This window comes from Magallana gigas, chromosome 2 (assembly GCF_963853765.1).
Source record: "Magallana gigas chromosome 2, xbMagGiga1.1, whole genome shotgun sequence".
Classification (NCBI taxonomy): domain Eukaryota; kingdom Metazoa; phylum Mollusca; class Bivalvia; order Ostreida; family Ostreidae; genus Magallana; species Magallana gigas.
The window spans coordinates 51,107,607-51,129,166 of NC_088854.1; the positions used below are offsets into that span (position 1 = coordinate 51,107,607).

Genomic DNA, 21,560 nt, shown 5'->3' on the forward strand with positions numbered 1-21,560 from the left:
TTAATGATTAATATTTTTTTTTTTCGTGGGGGTGTTAATATTTGTTAGTGAATACTTATATTTAGAATTGAATGTTCACTTGATATCTGGGCTATATATTTGCGTTTCTCGGACAAATACTTTTTAATATGTAAAAGGATAACACTGTAAAATTCAACATATTTGAGTTATGCCTTATATATTGGGCGTTCATGTTTAGGTTCATAGATACTCTGATAAAAGAGATAACTTCCTTAAAAATGCTTTTGTGGATTTTGTGACACTTTGTGATTTGGATGTTTTTTTAGAGAATTATTTTCAGAATGTATGTGTAAAAAGTTCTCTATGGAAAGTTTGGTTTGTAGCGTATTGAACATTACATTTCATGCACTTGGTTCACTTGAGGATTGAAAATTTTGAGAATTTTTTTTTATTTCACAATGAAATAGGCATTATAGTTTACCATGCTTATAAGATGTATAGTATTGAAACAAAATTCATAGTTACATATCTTATCTGTCTTATTGTTTCCTAAAAAAAATACATGTATCATCAATGTTAATTGTGAGAATTAAAGTGTATAATTATTGTGCATTACATAGAACTGAATCTTTTCTCTATGTAACAAGTTTCTGAACTACATTTGGCTAACAGCACTGTTAACAACGTTTTAGTATGAATGATTTTAAATTTTTTACAATGGTTTTGTGCTGTTAAACGTTGTTCCTGACCAACGTATTGATTTTTTAATAGTATTTTCACAAAAATCATATCATCAATATTTTTTCGAGGTATTGAATTAGATTTGTGAAGATAATATGTACAATTGCGATTCTGGTCAATTTGAATGTTTATTTAAAGGCATGCTCTAATGGATGGAGAAAAAGGTACGTATATTTTGCAATCAAATATAAGCGTTTGGGATTTTTGACATACACCCATACGGAGAGTGAGGAATGTCTAGCCCAGTTAGTAAGTTCAATTCACATGTCAAATAATAACTAACTACAATAAGGTTGCTTTTCAATTTTCATGGCTATTTTAAACATGTAGAAGGAGAAAAATCTAAATTTTTGTACCATAATTTCTATAAAAATACTCAAAAGAATCTAGAATGGAAAATGTTTGGTCCAACTTTTTTTTATTGATAACCGTCAATTATGGGGTAATACCCACCAAGAAAATGTGAAAAAGATATTTGATAAAATGTGTCAGAATTTTCTTACAAATTAATAACCAATATTTTTATTTTGCAATTAATGTGTAAATAAATGGAAAGCAAATCTAGACAAAAATTGTCTGAACTGTAATTTAGAAGAAGACATTAAACATCTAATTTTTGATTGTTGTACCGGTATATCTTACCCCATTTGGCAGAAAGTATCTGATAGCTGAAAAATAAATGTTATTTGGAAAGTTTATTATTATTGGTTTTCCAGCATATTGCAATAAAAACACTTTCATATTTAATAATGCTCTATCTTTTGTGGCTTTTAAAATATACAAATATAAAATGAAATGCAGAGTTTTAAACGACATTGTAACATACCGGACTATAATAGTTTATTGTGTTTCTTGAAAAGTGTACTTGCACAGTTTGACAATAAAGTCAGCAAAAAGCATTATTTCTAATTTTGATATTCTTAATATATTGAACGAAAAATTGTAATTATACTCCAAATTATGTTTGTCTTAAGGTGAGATTATTAAACTGTTAGGGTGACTCTCTGGACACTTATTCTTATTTCCCCCTACATATATCTAATACGATTTCCGTTACAGAGTGCGTTTGACTCTCTTAATGTACCATGTGTTTTGCGAAGATTTGTGTGTTTTTTCTACTGAATGTAATTTTTGAAAACAGTGAGTATACTATCAGTATTCATTTTGATATGATATTTTTAGTTTGTACTCTTGCTGGAGAAAGGTTGTCGTTATTTCATTTTCGTCAATGAGACCTTTCTACTCTACATGTCAATATCTTATATTTCAGCATTGACAAATGTTTTGAACCATGGAATGATTAAAGAAGGTAAGAGAACGTACAGAGCACTCTAATCGTTTTGATTTTAACATGCATTAAAGAGTTGCAATAAACATTGTTTTTTATCTTTCAGCATACTGGGGCGCTGTTTGGCAAAAAACATACATCTTACATGCGGACCGCAAAACGTTCTTAGAGGCTAAAAACATTTGCGAATCTAATGGGATGAACATGTACAGAGGGACTGATGAAAAGGTCCATCTGTATATAAAGGTCAAAGCTCAGAGACTAGGCTGGTGAGTCTTGGAGAAGAAAAAAAGTTGTCTAAGCAATTTTGGAATGTCGCTTTCCGGTATGAGCTATTCTTAAATGTTGTTATGTATTAATAGGCATGCCTTTGAAGATGTTTGGGTGGGATTAATGAAGCATTCGAACAGTAGTGTATGGTATGGAGCTAAATCATCACAATGGGTAGAACTAACTATAACTTTACACGGACAACTTTTTCACGAGAGACAATATGCTGTGCTGAACATGTCCGGGCCTTCTCATTCTGCAAATTCCAATCTAACGTATGCTGATTCCTGTAATGATAGAAAACTTGGATTTGTATGTATAGATCTCCACGGAAAGATACCAAGTGGCAAGTTTCTCTTACTAAATATAAGATAATTGTATACGATTTACCGTTGTTTTCATCGTGTGTGAATTTTTTCTATAGTATTTAAACAAGAAAATAAACTTGCAGTCTAAAATATTCAGAAATGAAACGTTTAATCAGAATAAGATTATCTCGCCGATAAATTCAGGTCCATATGTTATAAAAGAAGTTAAATGCTTGTGAAAAAGATCTTTGTATGCCTCAATATATATTTTTTTCCAGTGAAATGACTCTTTCTTCTTTTCTTCCATTATACACTTAAAACGAGAATGTTTTAGATTTCGTTTTTAGATTATTTATTCACGAAAGTAATATCAATAAATAAATAAATAATGATAATAATAATAAAACTTTACGAATAAAGAAAAACTGAGGAAGGTCATCGACGTTTCATGTAGTTATTTAAATGAAGATACGTCTAAAGATGCATATAAATATTTCTGTAATTGCTGTTATTAAAAATTCTTAAATTGGTAGAAAATTATCTACCAATTTACCAAGCAAATTGTATCCATGTCATGTGAAAATGTTCGTTAGCAGTACGCTCGTTAGACTTTTTTTCCTTGCTCCATAGTAAACATTTTTCTTGGATTTTTTTTCTCCAAAAACGATAATGATATTTCCACTCAAGATCAATGACATTAAATCAGTATAATATTCCTGTTCATCAATAAACTGAATTTGCTTAAGATTACATTTTCGGATAATTCAGAGTGTATCAAATAAACATTAATTGGAATATCTGTGTTTGTTTTAGCTGTAGAGTTTTACCCTTTGTCAGCATTGGTAGAAAATGGATCTTCTCAGATATCGTGGCAAAATGTAACTGATACAGAATGTGCAGTAAATTCATTTTCCGAGTCCCTCTGTTACGCTGCGACTTACTTCCCGGAAACAGGGATTTGTGTCGCAGAATGTACAGATATGGACACTGTTCCAGAAAATGTTACACTCGTCAATTCTACAATCAACTCCACTGTTCTTCTACGAACTTACAATAGAGGTATAATTACTAACCAAAAACCATTACAAGACATTCAAACTCTATATTCTATAAATCATCAAACCTTTCGTTTGAAAGTTTAATATATATTTTGAAAAACATATTCCAGTTCTTATCAACAACACAATGACAAATTTGACATCGGTATCAGACCCAGGACAGATTCCCTGTTTACCAGACATCCAAAAAACAACTAGTATTTCCACGTTAGCTAGCACTTCAGACCACGTGACCTCTCAATGCCCTTGTACCTGTCCAATAACGTCCAACATTTCAACGGAAGATCTTCTGCAGAAAATAACTCAGATCAAAGAAAATCTAACTGTCGCCAAAACCTCTTTATCGTCATCCCAACGGAAGTTAATATGTGCACCGGATGAAAGACAATCTTCGATGACGATGGGAATTCTGGGTACGTGTGTTATCATAGGAACACTGTTTGCTTTGGTTGGCAGCGACTTGTTCAAAGTTTTTTTCATAACTGTAAAATTTTTGAAAAGGAAGTTCTAAGTCTTATTTTCAGTATTATTGAAAGTGAAAATAAGCCATGAACTGTATATGATCATGTCTGAGAAGAGTAATCTCGATATATATGTATATTTTTTTTAGATTTTAAATGTCATTAATGAACTTGTAATGAATGAAATATTATCTACAATTGGGTCCTTTATTGATACACGTAGTTGAAGATAAATACAATCATAACAATATGAAAAAAGGATAATTATTTCAATAGAATAGATTAACAACACCGTATTGGCAGTCTATGTCATGGCTTTATTTTAATATATCAGTACATCATAAACTATTCAAATGTATGCAAAATATTGCAAATATAGCAATAGAGTAAGTTAAATGATCAACATCGACTTTTGGGTAGTTATGATGTTAGATCTTCAATGAACCAAACAATCAATCAATCAAGATGAATCAATCAATAAAATCAATCAATCAATAATTCAAACAATATTTCAATCAATCAATCAATCAATATGCAAATCAATAAAGTATAATCAATGTTTTGCTTTAGTGAATGTCTCAATATGACAATCAATGTATCAATTTAATTGATTACTCAATGTATTCAATGATGACAATCAACCCACTGCAATGTATCAATAGAATTATTCAATTACTCAGTGTATTCAATGACTCACTGTCAATCAATGTCTGAATGAAACAAAGTGTGAATTAAAGTAAGCCCGATTATTGGCCACGGACCTGGAAGTAAACAGAATCCGGGGCAGGCTTAAGCAAAATTCGGCCATATGTCTTCATGTATATAAAAACTATGATATGATGCATGAAGACATCCGCCACAAGCGGTCAAAATTTTGCACAATGCCATGACAATAAGACTGCGGAATTACTCGGCGTGGGATTTAGCATAAACTTTAACATTATTATGTAGTATGTTTAGGAGGCCAGCACGTATGGTTTTCAAAAATGTATTCTGAGCAGTATCAGACAAATGTACACCATCACGGTAATATTTTGGTGAACATTGTTGTAGATCAGGGTACTTTAAGCAGGCGCCCTTACGCTTGACAATAAATGGGGCTAATGATTTGTTAATTCTTTTTCGAGCGGTCTCACCGGCAATATTTGATAACATATGTCTGTAGTAATTTCGTGGGAGTATCTGGGACCATATGAATCTTGTATTCGGCAGAATTGTTTGTAGGTTAACAACGGTTAATTTCATGAATTTTTGCAGTCTTAGCAAGGGCATGGTCCCAATACTATTGCCCCCGCAATGTAACATTACCCAATCTGGGTGGCCTCTTTGTTCAATGATATTTGTAATTGTGGGCTCTACATCCTCCCAGACCATACCACTCTTTCCATGCCAATATACTGTGATATTATGTTTCTGAAGGTCTAGATGTAAGTTTCCAAATTGTTGGACAGCGTGATGGGATGCATGTTTGATAATTGACGAACCAATGATCCAGACCGTGGTGTTGGGACCTGAAAACTTAGTATTGAATAATAATACGAGGCTGTTATGAACACACAAAAAATTATGCTTTACAATCTGATATATGAACAAAACGCGTTAGATTTCCATCTGCCTTTTGACTTAATGTCCTCCTCCGAATGCCCTTGTAAGTACAAATGTGTAGCTCCACCTATTCTAAATGAGTGGGATTTGAAAGTTGTTGTGTCAAGGCCAATAAATTTGACAGACTTATGTAGTACGGATGTGAATTGATATTTAGTAAGAGGTTTGTGGTTGAAATGACAGAAAAATAGGCCTTGTATTTGTGGTCTAACTGCCAAAAATTCACGCATGTGCTTGAATAAAGACTGGGTTTGAGAATTTATTTCAATCTGTAGCTTAGTACCCCTATTGTATTGGTCTGTTTTTGAACCTTTAATATACAGACCAATGTGTGTTTCATTAATGGTCACGTCGTGAAATAATAAGGCTGGTGCGTCATTACTAGTGAAAGTAAATTCGCTAATGCGCAATAATGCAAAAAATGCTAAATGAAAGGCTGCTGAAAACATAACAGCTTCATACAAGCTTGTGCACACCGTAGGTAGTATAGAAACTAATTTATTGAGACAAGATAGGGAAATTGGGGACCGTACATCCTTCGCTGGATTTAACCGACGGAAACCTTCCAACATTTTTTTAACTATAAAAGTTTTAGTGTTGTCAATTTGACCCTCTAACTGAAGCTTGTAACTAATACCGCTCAAATAACATCTCGTTGTTGAATAGGACACTTTATTTGCATGCAGGTATGCGATGTAGTTGATTATGTGGTCCAGTGGTGGAGGCCAACAAAAGATAAAATTGTGTTTGGTACAAAAAGTTTCAAAGGAATTTATGCCTTTTTGATACGTGGACGCAGTATTTTTGGATATTGCTGCTTCAAGTAAACATTCTACATGGGGTCTAAGAGGGACAACAATTCCGGAGGTAAACGGGCTGGAGTCTTGTCTGCCTGCGGAGCCAGGGATCTGAATCTTTCCCACTGAAATCGAGAAATTGAATCTGCAATGGAATTTTGGTAACCTGGGATATGCCTAGTTTTAATCTGAATGTTATTTTTCATACATAATAATACCAATGGTCTTACAAGAGACATGACACGTTGAGACTTACTAGTCTTGGCATTCAATATATCGACCAGAGCTATGTTGTCAGTGTTTATTAGCAATTTCTTAGCTGTAAATTGATCTGCCCAAATCCACATGGCCACAAGAATAGGCACTAATTCCAAAAATGTAATATCTCTTCTTATATCTGGACCCCAAGACTCTGGCCAGGATATGACAACCCAGTGATTCTGGAAAATCGCACCTCCACCGTAGGAACCACAACTATCGGTAAAGAGGTTTAGGGTTTCATTATCAGACCAGTATAGTTCTGGGAATGGTGAACGCCCATTGTATTGGTCAAGAAATGTGAGCCAGATCCTAGCATCCTCTTTAACTGCTTGTGTAACCTTGATCAGGTGGTAATGTTTCCTAATACCAATTGTTGTGTTATAAAACCTGCGGTTAAAAGCCCTGCTACCAGGGATGGCTTTGGAGAAAAAGTTAAGCGAACCACAAAGTGATTCCATTTCTTTCAGGGTGACTTTTTTAGAAGAAGTAATTGATGAAAGTTTGGACCTAAGTTCTGCAACCTTATTGTCAGGAATAAAAATGACCTTATCTATGGTATCAATACCTAGTCCTAAGAAAGATAGACGAGTACATGGGCCCTCAGTTTTCTTGTCGTTTATTGGGACGCCCAACTCACTGCAAGTTAACATGAACATTTCAGCAAGCTTTGAACATTGTAATGTATTTTGCTCGCCAACAAACAAAAAATCATCAAGATAATGGATGATATTATAATTTTGAGACTTTTGTGCTACGAGCCAATGCAAAAATGATGAGAATTTTTCAAAAGATGAACAAGCTATGGAACAACCAAAGGGCATGCATCTATCAAAATAGTATTTTTCTTGAAAACATATTCCTAACAGTGGAAAATCTGAAGGGTGAATAGGTAAAAGTCTGAATGCGCTAGACAAATCCATTTTACAAAGCAATGCCCCTTTACCATTCTCTTGGATCATAGAAATGGCTTGATCAAAAGAAGCGTAAGACACTGAGCACAGAATTGGATCAATATGCTCGTTGACGCTATTGCCAATGGGCGCTGACAAATTTGAAATTAACCTGTAGCCTCCATCTTTCTTGGGCAGGACCCCAACAGGGTTACACCTAATGTTGGGAAAAGGGGGTTGGGAAAAGGGGCCTGACATCCTTCCTAACGTAATTTCTTTCTCAATGATAGCCAAAAGTTGATCAGCATGCTCACTCGCGGACTTCATATTTTTGGATTGTAAGTAGGCTCTTGGGCCTATGTAATTCAAGTAAAAGCCGGATTTGAAACCATTTAATAAAAATTGAGCATTCTGAATATCAGGATATGTAGCGAGGTATTGCTCTAAAACGGAGATCTTAATTGGGGTTGAACCTAGGTGCATGAAATCTTGGTCTTGGTAGCTGATAATGCCTTGGGCGTAAGGGACGAAAATTGGTGTAATTTTGCGGGGCGAAATTTTGGTGTGCTGGATTTGGAGGGGGGGATCTGATGACTTGGGTCTGGGTCGACTGATAGGACCAACAATGCATGCGTGGGTGTGACTTGTTGCAATGCATGCATATATGCTGGAATGAACACTGGGGTTTGGGACAGGAACCTTTAAAGTTATAATCAAAACATTTGAGTGACGATTTTGACTGTTGTGGAGCTTGTTGAACTTGAGCATGCATATACAATAACCATAACTCCGCATCGATAGAGCCAAATGAAATTGATGTGTTTTTTGCCATTTTGAGACGAAACTGTCTGTCGTATTCAATCCAATTGCCATTTATATTACGGCTATATCCTAAACGTATTGTGTGGATATATTTCAAGATACCCTGTATGTCTGATGGGTGTCTAGCCAGGTATATGCTTGAGAAAATCAAAAACGCATCAAGCCAGGTGTTAATTGATGTAATTTTGTTTGTTTTAGTTTTTGGTTCAATAACTAACTGACCCTCAACTATGGAAAATTTGTGCGAATCCTGAGCGGATGTATCAACTGTTTCTGAATTGAAGATTTTTGACAGATCAATGTATTGTTTTGACCATATTTTATCTTTGATGGTTTGAGGGACATGAACCCCAAGCTCATCAGAAATGCTTATTAAAGGGTTTTCACCTGAAGTTGACAGAGGGATTGATGGCGCTATGGAAGGTAGCGGTACTGCAGTCTGCTCACTGGTTGTGGGATCATCGACTGGTAGCTGATGCTCTTGATTTTGAGGTTGAGTGGACACAAACTGGACCGCTGCCTGCGTGGGCCTGCTCGGGCCTGCTTGGGTTTGGGTGGCTGTGGTTGCCGGATTAAGGGCCCTGAGAGCCGGATGTGCATTTGGCCTGGCGTACGGTGACTTGCTCTTTCTTTTAGACCTCAACATTTTCTAGGAAGTTAGCAAAGCTGAGTAACTTAGATACAAAGTTATAAAGAAATATCAATGAAAATTAATGTATCATAAACGTTATAATATGGCTATAAAGTTATACCGTAAGTAAACAATAAATTTATTGTATCTGTTAACGTTACGTATTTATGCTATATGATACTAGTATATACTATATATGCAACCGTAGTCCTAGGTCAGCACTAGCTATGTAGGCCCGTTAAGGCCTACTTGAATTTGAATATTTCAAAATTTATTGTAAATTAAAATTTTACAATGGAATAATATATTTTAATGATGATGACTAAACTGTTTATTAACCAAGTTATATCCATTGATGGCCCGCAATTTGACTTGAAATAAACCTACATCGTAATGACTATCTTATGTAACAATCATGGCCGCCTTAAAGAGAGAAGCAGACGAAATAAGAAAATTATCTTGTATTGCAAAGTTTTAAAACCCTTTAAAAAAATAAATTGAAGTGAATACGTACCGCAACTTGGACAATTGATTGAATTACACAAGATTACCCGATTACTATCCAACGATGATTAATCGAGCGATTAAGTCAGTCGTGATGAACAATGCATTGAATTTTTTCCAGGTTGAAGCTGAGAAAGGTCGATACACTACTGCGCATGCGTAATATAAGGACCCCAAAAGGGGCCGTGCGAAAAGTTACGAGAACCTCATATTGAGGAGTTATCTTTCTTTCGATGTAGATATTAGTGAAATGGTTAATCTATTCATTTCCATAACATGACTTAACTCATATCGAGTTAAGTCGGATTACTAGTAAACTGATATCATGGGTTTGTTAAATAAAAATTTTAATGCAATACAGAAAACTGATGCTGGAAGAGAGTGGTTAGTACGTAGAAATAGTGTCAATATCGAAATAATATAAAATGAACAAACAAATTTCAATGTATTAAACTATCGCAATCAAATGCGTACCAAACTTCTGTAATGAAATGGGTTTTTTAATGCTAAATAAGTCTTGTAATTATACGAGTAATTGAATTAGTTTAATGCCTGCAAAGCATTAATGCATTGCATACAAGATTCACATCAGTTGATTCAACTTAGGTGACGAAACTCTCTCTCTCTCTCTCTCTCTCTCTCTCTCTCTCTCTCTCTCTCTCTCTCTCAATAACCACAGCAAGTTTTTTTAGCAAAAAATTTACTTGTTTTTGAAAAATAATTTTATTGAAGGCTAATATCAAATAATTTGTTTAAATGCCATGGACAGTAATAGTATTAGATAGTACATGTATAGAAAACTTTAAAGGCTGGGACTAAGTGGTTTTTAAATTGTAAACAATACCTTTATTCAGAGTATATTATTCTGGAAACCCATCGGCACTTTAACGAGAGGGTAGTCTAGACAATGCATCCAATCTTTAAACAAGAGGAACATCAATAACGATTATTAAACTGCGCGCGTTCGAGGATCTGTTTAGAACTGTAATGGAAGGTTGATTAAAATAAGGAAAGATACCACAGTGACTTTGAAGATTTTTTTATAATACATTATTGAAATAAGCGTTCTAAAGTTTAGAAATTTAAAAAAAAATTCAACATTATCTATAACATTGTCAAATTTGGTTTTGGATTGATTAATTTACCAATCCTTAAAATTAATCTTAAATGGATAATATATCTTTTATCAATGTTTTGACAGTGGATTGACGAATCTCATCAGATTTTGTCTAGCTGTCCATATCATGATAAGAAGTTTAAATCGGATCAGAAAATGATAGCTTAACTGACATTGTAATCAGTAATCTGCTTTATGTTTATGTTTTTTCTTCCATGAAAGTAATAACCCAATACAACATTAAAAAGGGCAAATGGCGTCATGATTTTAAAAAAGGCCTTGTTGGTAACATGAATGAAAGATTAATGATGTATATTGATACACTTCTTAATACTTATATACTATATGTAGACAATATATTCATGTATAACTGTAAAAAGGTTTTAAAAAATATTAAAGTTTTCCATTACTAGAATTTTCTTTTTCAATATACTGGTAAAAGCAATTAATTTTGGTGTATAATTGGTTTTAATGGACAATTGGGTTATTGTTCCCATATCAGACGTACCACAATAACAATCAACACAATTTATCCGCTTGAGCAGACCACAGCTAGGGCATCTTATCCGCTCTGCTCTTTATGGTGTGTGTGTGTGTGTGTGTGTGTGTGTGTGTGTGTGTGTGTATATATATATATATATATATATATATATATATATATATATATATATATATATATATATATATATATATATATATATATATATATATAAGCACTAAAAATTATATATTTATATATATAAAAGAAGCAATAACAAACCAACAACACTCGTGATCTATAGTTACACGGTTATAAGATGAGATATAAAAAAGCACTAAAAATAACCAAGGACACGAACAATAAAGTAATATATATATATATATATATATATATATATATATATATATATATATATATATATATAACACCAAGATAAATTCAAAATGTTGAATATAACAAATAGATTTCAAAATGTTGAATATAGCAAATAGATATTTTTTTCAAAAGGCTTCTAAATGGCTTTTTTTCTATGTACACATATCGCCTGTCTGTGAAACGTGTATTGTTTACGAGTTCTGAAAAGGTGTTGTTATTGTAAATATTATAAATGTAAAGTGGATTTCTACAATTGTAAAACAAAGGTTACAAGACCAATATATATCCAAAAATGGTCTAGTGAAATTAATGACTCGTCAATAGGGCAAATTTACAAGATTTTTAAGAAAAATCTTAATTATGAAAATTTACATTAATATATTGCCACTTAAGCTCAGAAAGGTTTTTATGAAATTTAGAACCTCAAATCACCATCTCCCAGTGGAGACTGGGAGGTGGTACAATACACCTTTAAACCAAAGAGTGTATAAACTGTGTAATTCAGGTCAAATTGCTGACGAATTTCATTATATTCTTGAATGTAAAGAACTATTGACATTTAGACGTAAATATCTTGATGATAAATACTGGTCAGCGCCAAATACTATTAAGTTTTGTGAACTAATGTCATGTTCTATTGCTACAAACCGGAAAAAATTATGTTATTTTATTATCAAAATATACAGTTTGATATAATAGTCTGTCCTCCATTATTATACTTTTTCCTATCTTCATTGTATATATATTGTATATTTATGCTTATTTACTATTTATCTACTACTTATTTATTCATTTATACAATGTACCTCTGAATTTTGAACTGTATATAATGATTGACCTCATGTACCATTCCATAGTGTGAGCGAATAAACTGAATTGAATTGAATTCTATTGTTGCTTGCATTTCAAAATTATCGCTGGCTATAATTCCCACGTTGGTTGGAAATTAGGAAAGTCTTCAATTATACAACGTCATTCAATTTAAATCATATCAAGCCGAATAACTGGTTATTATAATCCAGGGTACGTTTAAACGAAATACAATGACGTTGTCTGGGAACTCTGGTAAAGTCCCACGGCGTTTTTATATTAAGGTGGTATGGGACATCTTTCGATATAATTGTGGATTAAAGTACATCAAAATATGAATACTTCCACCGGTTTAGAATTTTCAAATTTTACACTATTTAACAAAAAATAGCTTTTGAAAATATTTAGAGATGTAAAAAATGTAAAACCCCCAGCGGGATTCGAACTCCTGATTTAACCCTCTAACCTACTGCGCATAGGTGACATTATAGAAAAAAAAACTTCTTATGTAATTACACTTCATTTTATTTTTTATTTCGATAAACAAAACGTCACAACATAAAGGTTTTCCATATCACCTTAAGAGTGAATCAATCGCATGGAGAAATGTTTATAATTAAATATAAGTATTAACATTCCCATGCTGTGGTAAACTTTCCCGTAAGAGAAGTAAATATTCAAGGGGAAGAAGGTCTTCCGACACCGAGTCTTACATTTCATTAGCATATCGATTTGATAGAGTATGTAATTAGTATGATGATTACCTATGACATCACATGAACTTATTATATCTTTAAAAACGGTCACCAAAATTTGTGAAATCATATCAACTCAAGCATGTAATATCCCTGCTGCTTCATGTGATCCACCGGCGGAAGTAATGGACGTTGTAGGCCCTCTACCATTATCTGTCCGTATGAACTTAAGACCTTTTTAATGATTTTTAAAAAAGTCACATTTGTCGTTTTCTGTGTTGCATAACTATAAAACAGCTTCACATTTTTGGAAATAAACGTTATTCAATGAAGCCAACGAGGCATACAGCAATAAAAATCATATAAACTAATTTTCTCTGCAGAACTGTGAACATTCATGATGATCGGAGTTATAGATTGTGCTTTGTATTAGATTACTAGTTAAAACAACTAAAATTCTGACACCATTCCAATATTTTCTGGCATTGAAATATTTTCTGGTATTTCCAACGAGTCCTGATCTAATTAAAACAACTAAATCCGGAACACCGCACTAAACTTCAATTCACACATGGATCAAGATTAAAAATAAAAAAGGAGCAAATGGCTATTTATTTTGCAAAGTGTTCTGCACATAGAGTTGAATTAACAATCCGAACTTTACCCACAGTATTCTGTACATAGTGTTGAAATAACAAATTCGAATTTACTCATGGTATTACATAGAATTGAAATAACAAATCTGAAATTTACCCATAGTATTTTGTACGGAGAGATGAAATAACAAATCCGAATTTACCCACAAAGGACAACAGTCGTTGTACGACGAAGTTTCATTAAATCACGATGGTACCACAAGTGTGCAAATTTAAAGATGGCCGATACTTCGGTGGACGCTAGTCATTCAGACACTGATATCAGAGAGTTTTGTTATATTTTGGTGTTTTCTAATTTCGCTGATTTTCGTTGGTCGGTTGACTCTACTGTTGATTTCATTCATTTCCCCTTTTTCAACTTTTTGGAGTCCCAGATATTTGGGGTAGTTGCTGCGTGTATCGTTGACTACGGCTTTGTCGCTAGAATTGCTCAAACCCCTACTTGCGACTGTCGGCGTCGACACACGGTTTACCAAACTGTCGATTTCGTGTCGGGATAGGATTCGGAAAGCAGGTGCCCTGGGAATCAAGCAGCCATAAGACTTATCGTATTCTGAGAAGCGTAGAACGCTGGTTTTGAGGTCATGACTGTCCTCTTTCTGTCTGAGCTGTTCCTGGGTGGGATAAGGCGAGGAGTACCTCAGTGTCACCGTCTGTGGGAATCCACTGTAGATGTGCTTTATATCTTGGGACAGTATACGAGTAAACGGTGTCTTGAATTCTCCCATTTTTTAACGTAAATATCCACAAAAATCTAGAGTATCCAAGAGACACTGGCTCTACCAAGCCCGGAGAGTTGTTATGTCTGACCGTTAATTACACTTTGAATTATTCACAAGTATCAATCCACTAATCCGGTAACGAGAGGAATAAGAAGATTAATGTTCCTTGTTGCACTTTATAATCTAGTCAGGGAGAACAAAAATACTGGAAACGCAATTAGGTGTTCGGGTCTAATAGGTTGTAAAACTAACACCAGTTGAAGTGTTTGTCCCCTTCTGTTTAATTACAATACATAAAATCGGCGAAGTTTTCAATCAAATGCCCCTGAACACTGGCGAAACACAATATTCAGATTGGGCGCTTAGAGAGATTTAGGTTTAACTTTATATTAAAAAACTTTGAATGTGATATTGTTCCGGTGCCAAAGACCCCGAAGAATGGAAAGAAAGCGCCAGTCTCTGTTTAAACTCTTGGGTTATTTTAAACTCTCTTCGGGCCTGCACCCCTCTACACAGATTACAGGAAAGCTAATCCATGAATAACAGACATGCACGGAACGATATCAAACTCATTTGAAGGTTACTCGAGATCCATGATTTAAATAATAATCTACAAATTGTGTCACTGATACTTGGCTCTTTCTTTATTTTCTATTGATCTCAAAATATGAAAGCGTAATATTGATTAATCAGTCAAGACATTAAAGGTTTCATGTTACTCAGGACGTCGGTTTATGTCTCAACGTAACGGTTTACAAGTAAGCTTTTACTCTGAGATAGCATATAAATATCAAAAGAATTTTCTTTATTTTCAACTGCCATTTAATAAAATAAGGCACATATCTAAATCTATGTAAGGTACAAATGATACATTCTCTGTGGTTTTGTAATATGTGACGACTAATACTACATAAGAATTCAAAGTGATATTTTACAAAATAACGCAATACCTTCTATTTACAGTACACAATTATTCATAACGCCGACATTTGAAAAGAAGTCAACATGCATTCCGTATACGGTATAATATACAGCACTCATCATATCATTTTCGGTCTTTTAAACATCTCTTAAATGTAATCATATTTTTAAATGTCCTTGACCTTCTGATTGACCTAGGGCTTAGCCAAGGATACCATGATGTTAGTTACACTGGACCCCGGCGTCCTCATAGTGACCACAGTTGTGGACTCCCCATCCCCCCGACCGACAGTCAAACAGCGACAACTCGTCCCCGCGGCATCCTAAGTTGCTCAGCCATATTGGACCACTTCCGGCGCCAAACGATTCCTTGTAGACGCGAATAGTGCCCCCGGAGCTATACGTGAAGAAAGACAGTCGACATATAGTGAAGAGTCAAAATCATGATCGTTAATGTGTGGCCTAAGGAAATTGGAGGTTGTCATTGCAATCATCTTCTAAACTTAATTATACTTCATTAGTCACAACTTACATATTGACCTATAATGAAACAGTTTGTTACACAACTAATTTACATCCACGTCATATACAGTTAAGATTTATCCAATTCTTGAGGTAGATAAAATACACCAAACCCTTGCCTTGTTAAGGTAAGATAATCAAGGTTTATTATACTACAAACTTGTATTATATTATTGTGTGGACCCTGAGGTCCACGCAGAAAATATATAAGCGAGGTTAAACCGGATGCTATGGGGAAAATTCAGCCTGCGCATGAGCTAGCCTGGTTCCTGTGCGTAATGGGTAGCTCGGCTAGCACACGTTTATCTGAATCGGGATCGGTAAACAGAACAGAAACAAAGTATTCCTTTTAAAGAAATGATTGGCATGTGATATTAGCTATCAGTATTATTAAATAAGTTAATGTTATGCTGAAACTACAACATGCATCAAATAGCATAATTTGCAATGTATTGTTGTTTTCCGAATACACATGTAACTTAACTTTACTTTTATAGTAGGCGAGACTAGAGTACTTCCCGATTAAATTTTTTTAAGCTTTTAAGTATGATTGAATAATTATGCCACTGTATAAAATTTTAAATCTGAAGAGAAATGCATCAAGATATGAAATTTTTAATTTACACAAAGCTGTCACTGAATAGTTAACAAGGTAGTGCGAATCGTAATGTGTGCGCTAATAGTAGAATTCACCGAATGTCTGTTACTATACATGCAAACTTCATTCAAAGATAGATAATAATTATTTTAAAAGTATGAATCCTTTAAATTCTGAAATAAAAAGCCAGGGCAATACATACATGTATACGTAATACAACGTACAAATTCAGTGGTTAAAAGCAGAGAGCTAGAGTCGATGGAATCTCTGATGATCTTAAGGCTTTCACGTTTTCGTTGGAAACACATGCAAATGGTCCACGTATTGTATTCCTTTTTTAAAGGACAACAACTTGTTATAATTATATGCAACGATCAACTTGATTGAAATTGTCCAAAAAAATGATAGCATAAAATCAAATTTAATGCAAATGCCTATTTCACCGGACTCATACGATCAACATCCTTGGATACCGGAGACTGAACAAACAAGCATTCTGTGAGTATTGCATAAGAAATATATGTTCCCTACTGGCACTTAAGTTATAAAACAATATAATTTAATGTGCTTAAAATATGCGTGAAAAAGTTAGATGAACAATTTTCTTTAAAAGTCGAACACGATAAGTACATGTATTAGTCTTTTAAGATTATTTTCTTCGTCATCTGTTGATCAATGTTAATAATTCGCGAACGTCATCTGCAGTTTTTATATAAAGTTACACAATAAGTTTCAATCGAATCCCAAAACCATTACAAAAAAAAAAATAGACTGGAAAACGAAGTTGGGACAGAATGACTGACATCGATAAAGACTATATTCCCCTCCAATTTCACCGGTCCTGGGACCAATAAAGACTAAAAATAGCACAACAATGTATTTTTTTCTGAACGTAAATAAGGTATATACAAATTATAAAATCGTGTCTTTTGCAACAAACAACCCAAAATGATGATGAAAATAAAAATGTAGTCAAGTTACACAAATACAATTTATCTTCATTAGCCTTAAATATACTGTCTTTCCACAAATTTATTTAAAAATTAGATTTGTTGTTATGACTACTTTAGCACTAAACGGCTTACTTACCGTTACGCAATATAGTTAGTTCTAACTGTTTATAAAACATCATACACGTTTTAAATATTGGAATTCATAGTCCACGCCTTCCTTTTTTAATTATTTCGTTGCTGATGTATATTATATGTAAACTGAAGAAATTTGTTTTTTCAGAAGCCAAGTTTACGTGATACTTACAACCCCAACATTTTGCAGATGACAGTTGCTTCGAAGCGTTCGAAGTTGTCCGCGCATACTGTTCCCCATTGGCCATTGTGGTAAACTTCCACCCTCCCTCCGTTACCAGTGGAGCTTCCGGCCAAACGGAGCTCTGAAAATCAAAGAAATTAATGTAATAAATCTAATGGCGTCCTGCATTTGTGCAAATATTGCAATGTATTAAAATTTGGATATGCAAGTTTGAGTATCTCAGTTTTTCGGTGAAAATAAATATATTTGTAAATAAATATTTGCAATTGGAAATTGTGAGCACATTTTGTCCTTGGTAAGGAAAAGAATGTTTGCATGTCTGTCTGTGTTATAAAAAGTTCCTTCGGATAACAACAACAACATTGTAGAAAATGTAGTTGGTTGGAAAGGGATTCAGGCAATGCAATATAATTGTCCTCTGGATATAATTGATTTGTTTTTTTATTTCAGCAAATGAGTGTGTAATCACATTGCCAATGAATGTTCACTGATAGTGCCAAGAACCCTGTGTGACCCCGCTGTTATTTCGGAACCAGGGATACCTGGCTTGATTGGCTTTCCCTCTTCTCTACCAAGGTGATAACCATCACTTTTATCTCCCCGTGAATTCCCCCATCTGATGACCATGTTCAGATACTTAGTAAATTGGCAGATGACGGAGATGCAGACTCGGCTCTGTATCAATCTTAATCAAACGTATTACAGGAACTGATATTGTGTTTGAGAAGCTATATATCAACTTGTTTACAACTGGGGGGTGCATGGGATCTGTCAATCAAACAATTTCCCGGTACTCCGTTTTCTTATACCAACACCAAACAGTGTCGGGAAAAACATCAATAATTTGTTTTATCTCTGAAATATTTCTCTTTCAGATTTACCCTTCGGTTGAAGGCCAAATATTTGGCAGGTCTTCGATAAGTTTTAATGGATGTGATAGAAATCCACACAATAAATTGATGGCAGTGATATGTAGATTTGACAGACTGTTTTCCACCAATTCATTCATCACAGTCATTACATTTCGTTTATTTCAAATAAAAAATATCCTCCAAGATATGGCCCATATCAGACCAAAATATGGTATATTTGTATATAGACCCCAAAGTAAGTACTCTTACTTCTGATGGTCATTTTAAGATATTAAATTAAACCGAGAATTTAACTTTTGATTAAACTGAGAATTCAACATGACATTATCCATATAAATACATAAATCAGGATTCTAGCAATGGACGCGGTTCATGAAAGTCTTTACTTTGGTTTATTTACATTTTTCAATCGCAGAAGAAAAACAATATTTTTTCTCTAAAGCAAAAAGTGGCACTAATTACATCTTAGCTAGCCAGACTTTTCGGTCCACTCCCCTCTGAATTGCATCTAATTAATGAATTCTTTTTTTTAAGCGAAATGTATGAAATTTATCCACTGAGTTAAGATTGATATTTTCAGCTGTGAAAATAGCACTTTAACCTAATATACATTATTCATAATCAGAAAACTCAAATATATTAAAAGGGATTGACACATGCAATCAATGGATTCGGATTTCTCTTACTTGGTCCCTCTGGTTTGGGAGTTGTCGGTTCAGCTGTAGTTGGTTTAGGTGTTGTCGGTTCCGGTGTTGTCGGTTCCTGCGTTGTCGGTTTCTGTGTTGTCGGTTTTTGTGTTGTCGGCTTAGCTGTTGTCGGTTTCGCCGTTGTTGTTTGGACCGGTTTTTCAACAGTCTCTGAGCCTTCCAGAGTATCAACGTCAGGGCCCATTGTATTTTGTTGGTGGTTTGCTATGATTTCCTCCAAATCTTTTAGTTTTTCTTCAATACTATCTACATGTTTAGTTACGTTGGTCAACGAGTATTCCATTTGTACCTTCAGAATTCTTCTTCCAGCATCAAGTTGTTTAATATCCTTCTTCAGAGTTAACAAATGCCAGTTTAGAGCTCTTAGGGTATTTAAGATGAAGGAATGGTCCTTCACGTATTGTAGAATTTCTGAGCGTAAGTAAAGAATCTGGGAGTCCACATACTTCTTCCATTCCTCCTGCAGGTGCCCGTGGGTGGATCCAACAAATAGGAAGACACATAGTATAAAACATGTAACTTGACACGTGGTAAGGCTGGGTTTCGCTGTCATTTCGAACGCCCGGCGTGTCCGATTTTCCCCTTGGTCAACATACAAGTACCCTTATTCACAGTGCTTTTATCCCTTGCAAATCAATTGCAAATGATTCTGTTTTGAAATCCATTCGAGTAATTATAATGCGGAAACTGTAAATGACCTCCAGTGAATAGAGACCATAACGTAACGTCCTTGAAGGCCGCTCTCGGGATGTTTACGTTAATTATTGTCCATAAGATGACCACGACAAACACAGAATCTTCCTCCAGACACCTTATTCCGGTCCACATAAACTATAATCAGCGCGGACATAAATCACAGGGGGGTGATTTTGGACATCCACTCGCTGCCTTGCCCATTGGTCGACTGGTTGCACTCTAGCAAGCTCCGGAGATAAAACTTATTTCTGTTGGCAATGCTGGCTGTTTTGGGGGATGGAGATCAACTTGTATGCGTTATTATTTATTTCATTCTGTTTTTTGATCCCGGGAGAGAAGGTTATTTTTGTTAATGGCATATCGTTGTAATGTATTAGAGTTTCGGACATAAAATGACCGTTAGCCCAGTGTCCCTACTGCGACAGTAAATTTCATGTTAAGACAATAATGCCGTGTATAATGTTTATGACACCTGTGGGTCCGGAGATCTACAGATGCACCTGAGACAGGTAAATAACTCGGTCTCGGAATGGATAAAAGTTACCATTACAAGAAATGTGTGATAGAAAAACATTTACTATGGATATTGCAAAACAAGGCGTGCTGTAAGTCTCAGTGTGAATAAAGTTGCAATTACAAGAAATTTGTTTTAAAACCTTTGACGTTTAAATTATATTGCATAATTGGGGGTGACGTGACAGAGAGTTTAAATCAGTCAATCCTGAACGTACGATATTCATTGAAACAGTAGTCATATAACATCGGCGGATCTAGAGGAAGCATTTGGGTCTGCCCCCCCCCCCCCCCCCCCGGGCAAACATAGATATCCACTGAACATCCCTTAAAAGAATTTTCTGGGTGCGCGCATGTGTAATATTGTACTCCAAATAATTTATCTTCTTAAGCCTAAATAGATATCATACTAGTAGTTCATAACGAGGGATGGGGATTGAACGGCATGTCATACTTTAAACATATAAATGCAGACATATTTTATAGTTTCATTACACAACATAAAAATTCTTTATCTTTTATCATTATTAAGTATATGTTTGATTAATATTCCATCCCTAGTATTGGGATCTTCCATGTTTAAACCAAGACCTTTGGTAATCTGTTCCAACACCTCATGACCTGTAAAGGTCATTGATTGATCGAACTCTAGATATTGATGGTAACTGGAGACCGTAATGCTTGAGCAATGTATGTACCTATGTGTAATGTTTTCCATGCAAATGTATTATGGTGTGCAATACTTGGACATGGAGAAAACAAAACCTCCATCTACAATGATAATGTGATGAAAATAGAAAATGGGGATGATGATTTTACAATGCTGAAGTATAATCTTTCGTCGTGTTGTTAATTTTGAATTACCGGGTGTAGTCAATACAAAATTTACAACATGACATTTAGTTGTCATGTTGTAAATTTTGTATTTACTACCATCCGATTAATTTAAAATCTACAACATGACACTTTAATAAATCGACCTTGTTTTATTACCGTTAGCGTAATTTTT

The 21,560-nt window shown here is 34.4% G+C and overlaps 1 protein-coding gene and 2 long non-coding RNA genes across 3 annotated transcripts; 1 reads left to right on the top strand and 2 right to left on the bottom strand.

Moving 5' to 3' along the window:
• Positions 1-469: 469 nt before the first annotated feature.
• LOC105337959 (uncharacterized) lies at positions 470-2,849 on the top strand. The gene is made up of 4 exons (XR_004595774.2): positions 470-1,842; positions 1,973-2,011; positions 2,097-2,259; positions 2,353-2,849. It is a non-coding gene; the product is annotated as an uncharacterized lncRNA (long non-coding RNA).
• Positions 2,850-4,383: 1,534 nt separating this feature from the next.
• On the bottom strand, positions 4,384-9,901 carry LOC117684156 (uncharacterized). Its single transcript, XR_010711298.1, has 2 exons — positions 8,850-9,901; positions 4,384-6,614 (listed from the first exon to the last, which is right to left on the bottom strand). It is a non-coding gene; the product is annotated as an uncharacterized lncRNA (long non-coding RNA).
• A 5,445-nt stretch (positions 9,902-15,346) lies between these two features.
• LOC105337931 (soluble scavenger receptor cysteine-rich domain-containing protein SSC5D) lies at positions 15,347-20,327 on the bottom strand. The gene is made up of 3 exons (XM_011442871.4): positions 19,322-20,327; positions 17,752-17,884; positions 15,347-15,771 (listed from the first exon to the last, which is right to left on the bottom strand). Exons 1-3 carry the CDS (start codon positions 19,893-19,895, stop codon positions 15,597-15,599), a joined length of 882 nt encoding a protein of 293 aa, XP_011441173.3. The 5' UTR covers positions 19,896-20,327; the 3' UTR covers positions 15,347-15,596.
• Positions 20,328-21,560: the final 1,233 nt, after the last annotated feature.